We start from the raw sequence: 13,894 nt of genomic DNA, 5'->3' as shown, positions 1-13,894 counted from the left end.
ACCATCAAATACGAATCCATTGATTAACAGATCTACCAGTAACATGCAGTGATTAAGAGATGTTGCAGCAACTTAAAAAGCAAATGGGGGAAAATTGACACCTCAGACTTTGAGGAGGATTAAATGCTTTTGAAAAATGTCAATGGTAGACATGCTTTGGATGTCCTTACGAAATTTAAAATGGACTCCCTCCACTTGATATGATTTGTTTTTGTAAGAAATAAATTGTTGTAAAATTCATTAAAAATTATTTTTTTATAATAAAAATTTTTTAAATTAAAATAATTGAATTATTTTATTTTAAATAAAAAATTATTAGAAAAAAATCAATTTTAAATTTTTACGAAATTTTAATTTCAAAGGGTGGGAATATGTGGCAACTCATTTGGTGCAAAACGAGAAATAACCAAAGATGGGTGATATTATTAAATTATAAAGTGAAGTTTAATGTGGAAAAGGAGTTATATATTTCCCCTGGTGGCCTTTGTTTCCGAATTGGAATGGGAAAAAGGAATTTAATTTTGACTCTTCATCCTTTAAAATCTTTCTCCTAATTTTCAATTAAAAAAAATTAAAAAGTTAAATAGCAAGAATAAAGGACAAGCGGTTAATTCCAGCAAAAAACAAAAAAAAGAATCAGCAAAAAGATAGCAGTGATGTTCTTTAAATGCTGATTCCCAGTGTTAGAGGCTGACCAAGCTCAAAAATTTGAAATTTCAGAGCTGACAAAATAGACCATATAGTACTGCTAAAAGCTAAAGCCATTGATAGATGCAAACAAATTTGAATATTTATATTAGAAGAATAATCATTTTATACAAAATTTCCCTCGTTTCTAAGTAGTAACAGACATAATATTTATACATAGAAATGCCAAAAAATACAATAAAATTAACCTTAACGTGACAATTTATTAAAAATAAATTTATATTCAACCTACATAAATTCATATTTTCCGATGCATGGATACATTATAATTTATCATGGTAATAATTCTACATTCGTCACAAATAATTCAGGAACAGAGATGGATAACTAATAAAATTCTAATGCCAAAACATACATGGCTGGTATGAAAAGAAACCAGCTTAAACAACATTTTCTATATATAAATGAATCAAACTGTGGGAAGAAAAGGTTCCTATATTTACACGTTTACCTTTAGTTCGTCATATCTTTCTAACATGGAAATAATTTCCATTTTCCCTGCCCACTTCTTCCATCTTCGTGAAATTGTTTGCTTAAAGTATCAGCCCATCCTATTTGCAGTTTGCACAAGCTCTAGCCACCATGATGATGATGGAAATGACCAGCACACTCATCCCAGTTGATTAGTTTTCTAAGTTTTAGAAATTTTCTCTGCATCAAGAGCATAGATATGATACACTGAACCTCTAGCTCGTGAGAGCCATTAAAACCTTAAAATGCGATTTGAAAATCTTCAAGGGGTTCTGTGCCTGTCTAGTCGATTGCTAGCTTCTACCTAGCTGTACACAGAAAAGTTTTTCCAGATCAAAGCCAGCGGATATTTCAAATATGTGAAACTTCCCTCCCATGACTCCTTAAAAGAGCCAAAGGATGGTTATTCACAGCACCAAGTGGCATGTTGCTGGAAATTCTTGAAGAAGGGCTGAAATTATGCGAGTCATAAGCCGGTGGTGTATTAGATACACGAGGGAGGACTTCAAGTGGGGAACATGGAGAGTGATGAGAAACTGCAGTGTTGACATGACCTTGTTGACCGGATTCACTGTGGAGTTTGGGGAAAAGTCAAGAAACCAGATCAGAATTTTTTTACTTTTTTTTTAAAAAAAGTATCATCTAACAGAAACTTAAGTGCATGCCGATATATTTACCTACTGCTTGGAATTTTATCGTTCATAATTTGTGTGTCCGGAGAGGTTGGCATCGACTCAACCTTTTGTGCAGCACAATCTCTGGACCTTTGTGATTTATCCTATAGAAACAGCACATGAGTAATTAGTATACTAACCATATACATTTCTCAAAGTAAAATGGACCACTTTGGAGCTCATCAACTGCAGAAAGAATGCCCATCTGCAGGCTGATTATGCTATGAGGTTATCACTCAATACTTGCCATGAGGTTTATTGCTGATAGTGCCTGTCTGCAAGCAAACACATTGAGTTCACTGGAATTTCGCACAAAAGGATGCTCAAGTAGCTTACTAGCAGACGGTCGCTCGGCAGGATTTCTTCGAAAGCAACAGCAGATAAAATCTTTAGCTTCTGAAGACAAAGCTTCTGGTATAGGTGGAGCTTTGTGCAAAACCTTGAACATTGCTTGAGGCTGATATGTAGAAGAGAATTAGACAATTAAGAGACGAAGGAGAAAACCCACGAGTGTGCACCATTGTAACAGAATTACCAAACAAACAAACATAGGGAGGCAAAGATGATTAGAAAACTCAGTTGAAGAAAAGAAAAATGCATAATCCCCCATTTCCATTTTCAATGCTTTAATAACATAAAAATAAATCAAGAATCAATTAACACGCCTACAGTGTTATGCAAAATGATACTGATGTATTTTGAGGTTCATCTGTAAGAGAGTCGATAACACTAAGTAAAGAAAGATGCTATTGTCAAGCACAAAATGGATAAATGTTTGCAATCACAAGTGTTGACAAAAATAACAAGAAGGATGTGAAAACCAGGTCTGGGTGCAGTTACTTCTGGTTATCTGAAGAGCTTAGTGATGTGACTCATATCCTCCCCCCCCCCCCCCCTTCTCTCTGATCAGAATTTGTATTCCTTGAGAAGGAATTTGTTTAAAGAAAACAGCTTACTTAATTGCTGAAGTTAGTGTGTCTATATATATAACTAGTTTGAGCACAAAGTTTGTTCAGGTAGGGGAGCCTTTAGATTTGGATGATATTATGCCAACATATTCTCTGTAATCTCTCCCATCACCTTCAAGGAGATGCTTTTAACATCAAACACAAATGTGCGTGCTGTGGAAATGGTTACAGACACCATCAGGAATTCTGTACAGGAATTTAAGTCACAATGCGAATTCAGCCCTTGAAGAGACAACAGTTTGAAGATAAACTTTCTAATACAATTATCACTTCTTTGTAGTCCAAATTAGTAAGGTCAAATCAACATGGAGGGCTAAACAGTAGGCATTTCACAACTTTCTTTTGTATAAAAAAAGAAGCATAGTCTAGTTACGAGCTCACCCCTTGAAGATTGCCCCAGGGTGGTTTACCAGTAAACATCTCAATGACGGTACAACCCAAGCTCCATATATCAACCGCCAAAGCAAGATCAGAATTGGTATCTTTCTGCATCACAGCTTTTATGACCTGCAAAAAAGCAACCAGTTCACAAGAAATTGTAACTAAAGGTTATCAAGAGATTCACAAATATTTTCAACAAGAAGTACCTCTGGAGCCATCCAGTGTGGACTGCCTTTCAAAGACAATTCATATGATAGTCCAGTTAGCTGAAAAGGAGCAAAAGTTAAAATAATATTAAAATGCACACACAGGGAGAATAATGAGTACTGAATTTATTTTTGTCATAAGAACAAAAGATGTTCAAAGATATTAAAACATACATGTTTTGCCATGCCAAAATCTGCCAATTTAACAACACCTGATGAATCAACGAGCAAATTTGCTCCTTTAATGTCCCTGCGGAGCACAATTCTCTGAATCACTAAAACTCCACGGTTGGAAACGTTAAACTTTATGACAAATAAAAGCATCACGATTCCACAAAGTGCTTAAAGCCAACCAACTGGGATGATGTATATTGCAAAAAGTACTCTACTCTTTTGCAACATGCCCACTGATGATAATGGTATCATTTTTACAAGATACTGTTTGCTAAATGAAGATGGTATTTGGCATAACATGACAAGTGCTTGATAATGGAGAAGTTGGTTTTTCCTCTTTATCACACATCACTTACCTGTGAATTGTCTTTGTGCTGTGCAAATAATCCAATCCAGAGAGAATATGGCGGGTGAAATTGCGGACTATAGATTCTGTCATGACTCCACAATGTTCACGGACATATTTACTGATTGATCCAGGATACACGTACTCCAAATATATGTAAAAATGATCATCAGCCTGAACAAAAAGTTCTCCCCAGATACATTAAAATTGCAATAATTTATAAACATTTGGATTCAACAGAATACTAGAAGAACAGAAGGAATACTTACTATCTCACTGCCATAATACTGCACAATATTTGGATGCTTTAGATGTTGAAGAAACCTAATTTCCTGCACAAAAAGATTACAAATAAGAAATTTAAAATGCTCCCAATTAAATCTATATTTACTGTGAATCATATGGCTGCTGCATTTTCTTAATATAACAAGTAAAAGGGCTTAGAACATGAAGAGGAACTTCTAAGAAACGTCTAGACCAATCATTACAAAATGTTAAACATGTCCTCCATTGGGATTGGTACATTCTTTAAATGTGGTACTCTTGACACTTCACCTACTAGTTATCACACTACAATAGCATTGCTTATAAGGACTTTTGGACATACCTGCTCTAGCTGCTTTATGCATTCAGCAGATTTGGGGTCATCAGGGATGATATCAACTTCCTTCATTGCACATAAAGCTCCAGTCTCTCTGTCAAAATAAAATGAAAAAATTGGTAATTCTCCACTGAAAAAATTCAAGAAAACAAAAATATTAAAGCTTCAGCATACATGCATACCGGTTAGTTCCAACAAAAACACTTCCATAAGTACCACGGCCAATAAGTTTTCCTTTCTGCCACTGAGTTTTTCTCACTGATACATTTGTATTCTCTATTGTATGATGGAGAATAGCCGGTGGAGATGGCATAAATGACTCTGGTGGTGCAGCTCCAGGAGGCAAGGGCAACGGGTGAGCACTGAAATGACTATTACTGTCAGGCCACTCTTTAGAATTCCCTTGAAGCAATTTATTATGCGATGGAAATGAAAACTTATTGTGACTTTTGGGAAGATAGGGACTTTGCAATGATGGGCTATGAAATGGAGAATGATCTGGGCTATGCATGGCTTTCAGTGATGACCCTTGTGAACTATGACCAGCACGCCTATCGAAGTCCGGAACCTCTGAAGCTGACCACTTATGACATGCTTGTGAAGCTACAAAAGATGGTAAGAAGTCCCCAGTGTTTGATCTTTGTGGGCTAACAGCAGGGCTTGAGAGACCACTTGTCGGAGCACTCCTGGGAGAAGCAATCTGACTCAACTTATACTTAGAACTTTCAACTTTTAGATTATGGGACTTTCCCTTATAACAATTGCTTGAAGACTTGAATAGATCTGTAGCATCGCCAGGAGAGAGTTCCTCCGCATTTGATCTTCGTGGACTGGCCATAGGACTTGAGGAACCACTTGTAGGAGCACTTCGAGCGGCAATGTTCAGTTTTAAGTTGTAATTAGCACCATCATCATTAGCATCTTGAGAGAATCTCTGATGACAATCGCTTGATAATGTAGCAAACTTTGCAATAACATGATCTGCACTCTTCCTGATAGTTCATGAGAGGAAAAACACAAAGGCAGATCAGTACAACTACAACCCCATGCGCATACATACAAGTCAACCGCCAATCATTACGGAATTCGCAACACGAAGTGATAGATTTAACCACCATATACAGAGTGAAACCACAACAGTTTGCATACCTGTGGCATAGTTGTTATATAGAATTTGATCACACGAGGACGAGTTTAAGGGAAGTTTTCAGGTTAAATTCACCTAGAAATAGTTTATTACCAATTTAATCTACGGTTGACTTGCCATAAGAGATGTATGCAGCAGGCCAAATATAGTTTTTGCTTTCGATTTCATTTATTACTCGTTATCTTTTAAATTCGTAATTATTAGTAATAGGACGGGGATCTGGATAAAGGATTGATCAACAAAATGTAAAAGGATCTTATTACCTCCTCAAAGTAGAGCTCGGCCCTTCTTCTGGTGATCCAAGAAGACCCTGCCCGAAATTCGAGCCCAAAGGCTCCGGTCTCTTGGTCAAATGCCATTCAGGGAGCGGCAACGGTTGCGGAACAGCAGAAGAAAACCAGCGATCGGAGTAGCCAAGAGACCGCGGCTTTCGAGCGGAATCAGGTGAACAGGGAGACGAATTCGAAGGATCTATCAACTGCAAGCCAAGCTCACGATCACTAACGTGCCTGAGCTTCCTCTGTCGCGTGAGCCTCCTCTGAGTAAAGGAAGATTGGCTGCGATTATTGGATAAATTACCAGCATTACCACTGCTCTGTTTTGAAGAAACAGAAGAAGACGGCGAAGAGGAAGAAGAAGGAACAGTTTTGTGAAAAAAATGCATTTGACAAGAGATAGGGGGAGAATGGAAAGCGGACTGGTCGAAGGCTTCATGAGAAAGAATAAGAAATCACTGCAGCCATAGACGAAGGAAAGGCCGTGGATACTTCTTAGTTCTTGCTTCGATTACTTGAAAAAAAAATTTTCTAAAATTTGAATTTGTTTAGTCAGCAGTGAGGATTGGTACCTTAGAATCTGACCTCAAAACTCTTAACCAGTCTTTTCAACCTAACTCCACCAATCGAATCATTCTTATCTCTAAATATGACAGTTTTAAAAAATGTTTAAAAATAAACAGCCAAAGCGGCCTTGTTGGAGAAATCCGAGTCAGAAACACGACGAGCGAAGTCAATCCGTGAGTCACGCGAGGCGGTAGTGGTGGTGGTAGTGGTGGTTGTAGTGGCGGCGGCGCTGCTGGTGGAGACACGAGAGGAGGTTTTGGAATCGCGGGAAGCAGAAAGTCAAGGTTGACAAATATAAAAATCTTACGACGCGTGTGCGTACGGCTTAAGTACGTTTTACAGAGTCTGTATAGATTATAATATACTCTGTCTTACACATGTTATAAAATTAAAGATGCAAGGTACGTAGCCTCGTATTTTATCCACATAAATTAAGATTATATAATGAGGTAATGGCAAAAAAATTTCTACTTTTTATTTTAATTATATTTTATATCTTTTCAATTAAAATTTAATTTTTTAAAATTATTTTAATTATATATTAAAAAATTAATAAAATTATCAGACTAAATATCATTACGTCACATTAATAAAATTTAAATTTAATTATTAAAAATTTTATATTTTATTTTATATTTTTATTTTTTTAATGTCGAATCAAATGTAATTTAATATTATTTATATAGTTAAAAATTTATAAAATTATCTAAGTTATTTTAAATAAAAAAATAATACAGATATAATTATAATAAAATTAAAAGTATTGATTTTTTTATTATTAACTCTTATTTATAATTTATTTTTAAAAAATAAAAGAAAATATTTCCCTTCAAAATTTTATTTGTATTTATATTATTTTCAGTATAATTATCTCTTTTTATCCTATATTACCATCAAAGTATTTTAATTAATTAATATTATTTTTATGGAAATAAATTATTAAATTATTTATTTATTCTTAAACAAATCCAAAATATCACTTTTAAGTAAGAGGAAATGAGTATTTCAGTTTTCTCAACATTGAATTTGTCAAACTTTCTTTTTGTTAAATGTTGAATACTTTCTCTATGTCTTTTATATGTCATTTGAAGAATTTTTTAAATAAATAATATTTTTTATTTTAATATTTTATTAAATATTTTTTAATTTATTTTTAATAAAAATGTTTCTAATTATAGGATTTACATAAATATTTTAATTAAAAAATAATATACATTTTTTACTTCTATTTACCATTATTCTGGATTCGCATGCAAAAACTTCAAAAATAACAGAGAGAGAATTATTTTATTAGAGATAAATTATTTAAGTTTGATATTGTTATTGTTGGCGGTGGAGTGGCTACAGCTAAGAGAGGAGGGATCCGTCTCGCGGGTTACTGGCGTCAACTGCCAAGTGGGGACAGTATCTCTGTTTGGTTTTGGGCCTTTCGGCTAGGGGTGAACACTATTCCGTTCAAATCGAAAAAATCGATCGAATCGAATTGATTTGAAAATTTGATTCAGTTTTTTATACATTTCAGTTTAGTTCGATTTTTAATTTCAGAAATTTCAGTTATTTCAATTCGATTCGATTTTGATCAGAAAAAATTAAAAAAACCGAACCGAAACGATTAGTGATAATAATATAATTTTTTGAGAAATTAAATCATGAAAATATTTTAATTAAATTTTAAAATATTAAAAATAAAATGTAAAAAATAAAAAAATTATTAAAAATCAAAACCGATTAAACCGAACCGAATCGAACCGAATCAGACCGGTTCGGTTCGATTCGATTTCTGACCAAAATCGATTCGATTCGGTTTTCATAAACACTAAAATTTCAGTTTTCGATTTATTCAATTCAGTTCGATTTTAAACCGAATCGACCGAATACTCACCCCGACTTTCGGCAAATACTTGCACTCCATGCCTCCTCGGAGAGTTTTTATTTTTTAAATAATTAGTCTATAGTATAATAAAATTTATTAATTAATTTTTTATTTTAAAAAAATATTAATTAATCTATAATTAATTTTTTTAATGGTTTTGAAAGTGAATAAGGAAAGGAAATTTTTTTAAAACAACTTAAAAGCAAAATAATGTTTAAAAAATTATACGTTTTAGATTAGGGCGAATTTAATTTTAAATAAAAAATAAATGATACCAAGATATTTTTAAATAAAAATAATTGAAAAAAATAATTCATATACTAACTTAATTAAAAAATGTTTGCCCTCACCAGTTTAATGCATTTGAGTAAATCTCCAACGATATACTCCTTTATCTCCGATTCCTTCTTAAAAAAATTAAGAAATGTTTGTTATTTCTTCAGAAAGGAAAAAAAAAACCTGTTTATTGTTGCTTAGTCATAAAAGTACTAATAATTTACAAAATGACTCTGAAGGTTTTATCTTAACGCCATTTGACTTAAAAAGTTTCAATATTATTTATATCTTAATTTTAATTTTAATTTTTTAATTTTAATTTAATTAATCTAATTTTTATATTTTAATATAATTTTAATTAATTTTTAAATTTTTAAATTTAATACTCTATATCTCATTTTAAAAAAATAATTTATATTATAATTTAATTATCTAGAACATGTCACGTTATATGTATTATTATAATTATTTTTTAATTGATCAAATTGACTATAAAATCATAAAATTTATATTATTTTATATTTTAATTTCAACATTTAAATTTTAAATAAATTAGTTTAATATTTATATTTAAATATAATTTTAATTCATTTTTAAAATTAAAATAAATAATAAATAATATTCACAAAATAAAATAACAACATATATAAAATAATTAAAATAATATATTTATTATAAAATTTTTATAATTATTAATACAAAATAAAATTTATAACAGTCTGATTGTATATTTAACTATTAAATTACTATTATTTTTGAAATTTAAATTTAAATATAAGGTATTAGTATTTTTATACATAGAATTAGTTTATATTTAAAAAATAATAAAATATTATATTTAATATTTTATCTGAAACTCTTATATTATTTTTAAAAAACGTTGACTAAAACTACAATTAAATGTAAATATTAATCCAATTAAATAAAATTTTAAATATTTAAATTAAAATATAAAATAATATATACATTAAAATTTTCAGTTATTTAATCATTAATTTATATAAACAATAATAATAATACACATGACATAATAATTAAATTATCAAATCATCACATAAATTATTAAATTTAAGAATTTATATATTAATTAAAATTACATAAAAAATATAAAAATTTAACTAATTAAAATATAAATAAATTTTGAATTAATTGGCCTTATCTTAATCATAGTAAGTCAATCTGTTTTACTTGCAAATAATTTAATTTTTAATGTTGATTACAATTGGTCTACATGTCAAAAATTATTTATTTACCATTAAAAGAAATACTAAATAATGAACAGAGCCCCACTTAGACAATGATGTATTTATACTCAAAGAAATCAATGCGCTCTTTTTATAATTAGGGTATTCAGTAACAGAACATTTACATTTAAGGAATCAAAATGTATATTTAATAAATTTAAATTTAATATAATTATATTTTAATAAAAAATATGATCTGAATTTGTTAAATTTATTGGATTGAAATTTTTTAAATTATTTATGTGTATTTAAGTAATTTTTCATCCACAGAAAAATTATTATTAAATTCTTAAATTTTTAAAAAATTTATTAAATCATCCTATTTAAAAATTATACCATTAATTTATATTGAATATTTATATTTTTAACTTATGTAATTTTAAATATATATATATATTATTTAGTATTTATAAGTTTCAATATCTATACTATTGATTTTTTTTACTAAAATTTAAATAAATTCACTAATAATTTTTTAATAAATTACTAAATAACTTAATTTTATAAAAATAGAAATGTTTTTACTTGGATAATCTTAATATAAAACATCTAAAAATTTAAGAAGTTAATAATTATTCTTTTATAAATAAAATTACGACGCTAAATATTATTTTTATAGCAATAAATTATATCATTTTATGTCAATTCAAAAATATTTATTTTTAATTTTCGATATTTCAACTTTAACTATATTAAATTTAAAAGAAAAAACATTTATGAAATAAGTTATTTATATTTATTTTTTATAATAATTTTTTAATAATTATTATTTTTATTTATTTTTTTATTTATAGGACTGAAATTATATATTAAATTATTTAAATTTATAAAAATAAATTTTAATTTTTTTTAAAAAAAAAGAATACTATGACTAATAGTTAGATTATTTAATATTTTTATAAATTATTTAGATATAAAAAAAATAAATTTTAAAAAAATCAGTTTAATAAAAACAATTTCATAAATTATATATACAAATGCAATTTTTAATTTTTTTAAATTTTTCTAAGGCTCCACTTATTTTATAAAAATATTTCCTTATATTTTTATTTTAACTAAATTTTTAGGTCTCATATGATCTACAGTTCTTTATAGCTTGTTATTATTTAATTTTAGTTTTACTTTTAATTTTGATATCCAATCTCCACCTCATCTTTATCATTCAACGTAATTTTCTCTTAACTTGGACTTGCACAATTGAAAATCAAAGCTAGCACACCACCAACGATTTCAAAACTGGTAATTAATATTGACAATAACTTTTCATTGAGACCCTCGCTGTATTAAATGTTGCGGTCTAGTGATGCTCTTGCAAAACCTTCAGCACTCAAGAACGCGTCACCATCACTTTGTGAATCTATTGCCGTTTTTGCCTGAGAGAGTAGACTCACGAGGAGGACAAATGGTGCACTGAGCTTGCTTAGGGTCTCCATGGTCAACCGAATCAAATTGTGTAAAATAGCGAGTATGTTAAATTGAATATAATTATTTCAAATGAAATGTAAAATCATAAAGAAATTAAATTAAAATATTTGTTACGAATGAATTAGTACTTCTATCATCTCATAATTTTTATTCACTTTACTTTTTTACACATATTAAAAAATATGATATGGTTAAAATAAAATTGTACTGCGATTAATCAACTTAATGAAAGAGAATATGAAATAGTTGATGAAAATGTTAAGAACATTTAAAAATCAAGAAAACCCTTATTTTTTAATTCTTCACGTCTAGGATTACGTCCTGAATCATTAGATAAAAATCCAAAAATGACAGTTACTCTAACGTTTAAGTCAGTAAACTAAAAAAAATTACAAATACAATAAATTATTTAGAGTTTAAAAATAATTGTGTAAGAACTTTGTACATTGGTTCATGCAATTATTAGTTTTTATATTGTAAAAATATACTAAAAAATACTCAAAAATAATTAATTTGCCCAGTAATTTAGGCAAATCGCTGGTCAAATCCACCATCTGAGAATAGTTAACTCAGCTTATGGGTCTGAGCCATTATAACTTCTGTGCAGTATGATCATCCGGTGGGTTTACCCAAATCACTGATCAAGTCAATTTCAACACTTTTAAATCACTTTTTATCAAATCTTCTTCTTTTTTGCTTTTATGCGAAATATAATTAAAAATATAAAATTAGTTAGAAAAATACTCAATTCAATGATAAGAATAATATGAAAAATGTGTTAAAATTTCGTTCGATTAAGTATATTTCTTATACTTACTTTGATAATCCCTTCCTCGGGAGATTGGACAACTTCTATAATCTCCTTTATATTTTCGCCTCTCTGACTTTTGGTTTTACTTTTAACTCGTCCTTTTGTTCTCTCTCAACGCTTGGACTTCATCATACAGCCTAATGTATTTTTAAATTTTTTCATTAGCTGTTAGTACGTAGCGGGTGAGTTCTTGATTAGGGGATCCATGAACTTGACGTTGCGTGTTTTTTCTTCAATACTTCACATGCTATCTCATGATTTAATTTCATAAAACTGCTTAAAGACTTGCTCTTCTTAGCGGGTCTTTCACAAGTATGAAAAGAGTTTTTTAGGAGGTATACAAGTAATAAACCTAAATTTAAATAACATAGCGAATTACATAAAGTTTTAAATTAAATCCGGGCTCAAATATTAGTATTATTTCTAAGCTAAACCTGTGAGTGTCGATAGAAATACTTGGCACAACACGAAGTCGTTGACATCCTGAAACTGCATGATCGTCCTAAAAGTCACCAGGTGACTTATGAAATCTACTGTTCTATCATATTTGTCGAAACTTAGCAGTTTAAACTTGGTTGAAAAAGTTTATGCTAAGATCTTTTCTAATAAGGGCGAGGCATCGTCTAGGCCATAGTCCTCCTCCTACTCTTTTTGGTACCTTTACAAGGTCCGAACCAGCTTCCAGTCGACGTTCTTCGGAGCCTCTTCCGATAACTCTTCATTCTCCAGTTTAGCCTTCCCTTTGGACTGCACTTGAATTACTTCTATCCGAATCCTTAGAGTATCAATGGAAGCATCTTCCCTTACCCTGGGGGTCATAAATGAGGCTTCCTCCCGAGTCTTATTCTGCTTGAGAGTGGCCTGCAATCTTTTAATGTATTTGAGCATTTGCTCATTATTCAGATTGTTGAGATCTATTTCATTGACTATTGATGGAGTGTTTTGTCCACTACCTGGAGTGGAAAAAATGATAGCACCCTTATTGGCAGTAACCTTAGCAGCAGCTCGTGAACAGCTAATCATTTCGAGAGAGAGAAAATAAAGATTTCTTTTTAAGAAAAAAGAGATAAGAGATCGGGTTTTAATTCAAATAAACAAAGAGAATTCAATGGATTTCCTAGAAATAAAATCAAATGATGTGACTGAAATGAAGATGTGCTATGATTGGTCAACCTACAAGAAAGAGAATGCGAGGTGGTTGGCGTCTATGGCAGCCACTCCGATGATCAAGTCAATAAACTGAAGCAAAGGGCGAATGTAAGGAATTGCTTAGAACTCAAGAGTAGTTGTGTAGAACTGTGTACCTTAATCTCTGCAATCATTAATTTTTATAATGATGGAGTTAATTATCGCAATTTCTAAAAATCCAATGGGATCACCAACTAATTGATAGGGGATCCCGTCATTATAGGTGTGATGAGAATTTACTGGATTGTGACTTATTCAGGAGAGAGCAAGTCTTGATGATGAACCAAATATCATGGTATCCTAGTTTTTCTTCTCACGGATGGAATCTAATATCGACTTATTAGACTCTTGCCATATAGTCCTATTTTAGGGCAACAACTCATAATTTATTTTGAATAATGAGCTACGGTGGATTGTTAGGCAAGTTATGGGCGATTGTCTTATTTAATAATTGATTTATTAAATATATAAATGATAATAATATAACATTTTTTATTTATAAAAGTAATAAATATAATTTATTTTAATAAAATAATAATTATAAAATTAATAATAGCAA

General features: G+C 30.1%; 1 protein-coding gene across 1 annotated transcript; it reads right to left on the bottom strand.

The window, feature by feature from the left end:
- Nucleotides 1-1,014: 1,014 nt before the first annotated feature.
- On the bottom strand, nt 1,015-6,793 carry LOC110615723 (mitogen-activated protein kinase kinase kinase 5). The gene is made up of 11 exons (XM_021757770.2): nt 5,940-6,793; nt 4,712-5,521; nt 4,536-4,623; nt 4,198-4,260; nt 3,939-4,102; nt 3,583-3,658; nt 3,409-3,468; nt 3,203-3,328; nt 2,101-2,310; nt 1,857-1,957; nt 1,015-1,750 (listed from the first exon to the last, which is right to left on the bottom strand). The coding sequence occupies exons 1-11, from the start codon at nt 6,338-6,340 to the stop codon at nt 1,531-1,533; spliced, it is 2,319 nt and encodes a 772-aa protein (XP_021613462.1). The 5' UTR covers nt 6,341-6,793; the 3' UTR covers nt 1,015-1,530.
- Between the last annotated feature and the right edge of the window lie 7,101 nt (nt 6,794-13,894).

This window comes from Manihot esculenta, chromosome 5 (genome assembly GCF_001659605.2).
Source record: "Manihot esculenta cultivar AM560-2 chromosome 5, M.esculenta_v8, whole genome shotgun sequence".
In the NCBI taxonomy this organism is placed as follows: domain Eukaryota; kingdom Viridiplantae; phylum Streptophyta; class Magnoliopsida; order Malpighiales; family Euphorbiaceae; genus Manihot; species Manihot esculenta.
The sequence above is the reverse complement of the archived record's forward strand: the minus strand, read 5'-3'. Positions and strand labels throughout refer to the sequence as shown.

Bases quoted from the DNA above. Each gene is read 5' to 3' on its own strand.
- LOC110615723 (XM_021757770.2), bottom strand. From the start codon at position 6,340: ATGCATTTTTTTCACAAAACTGTTCCTTCTTCTTCCTCTTCGCCGTCT. The intron at 2,311-3,202 runs GTGAGCTCGTAA...TCTACATATCAG, and splicing joins CCTGGGGCAATCTTCAAGGG to CCTCAAGCAATGTTCAAGGT. The intron at 1,751-1,856 runs GTAAATATATCG...CAAACTCCACAG, and splicing joins GATAAAATTCCAAGCAGTAG to TGAATCCGGTCAACAAGGTC.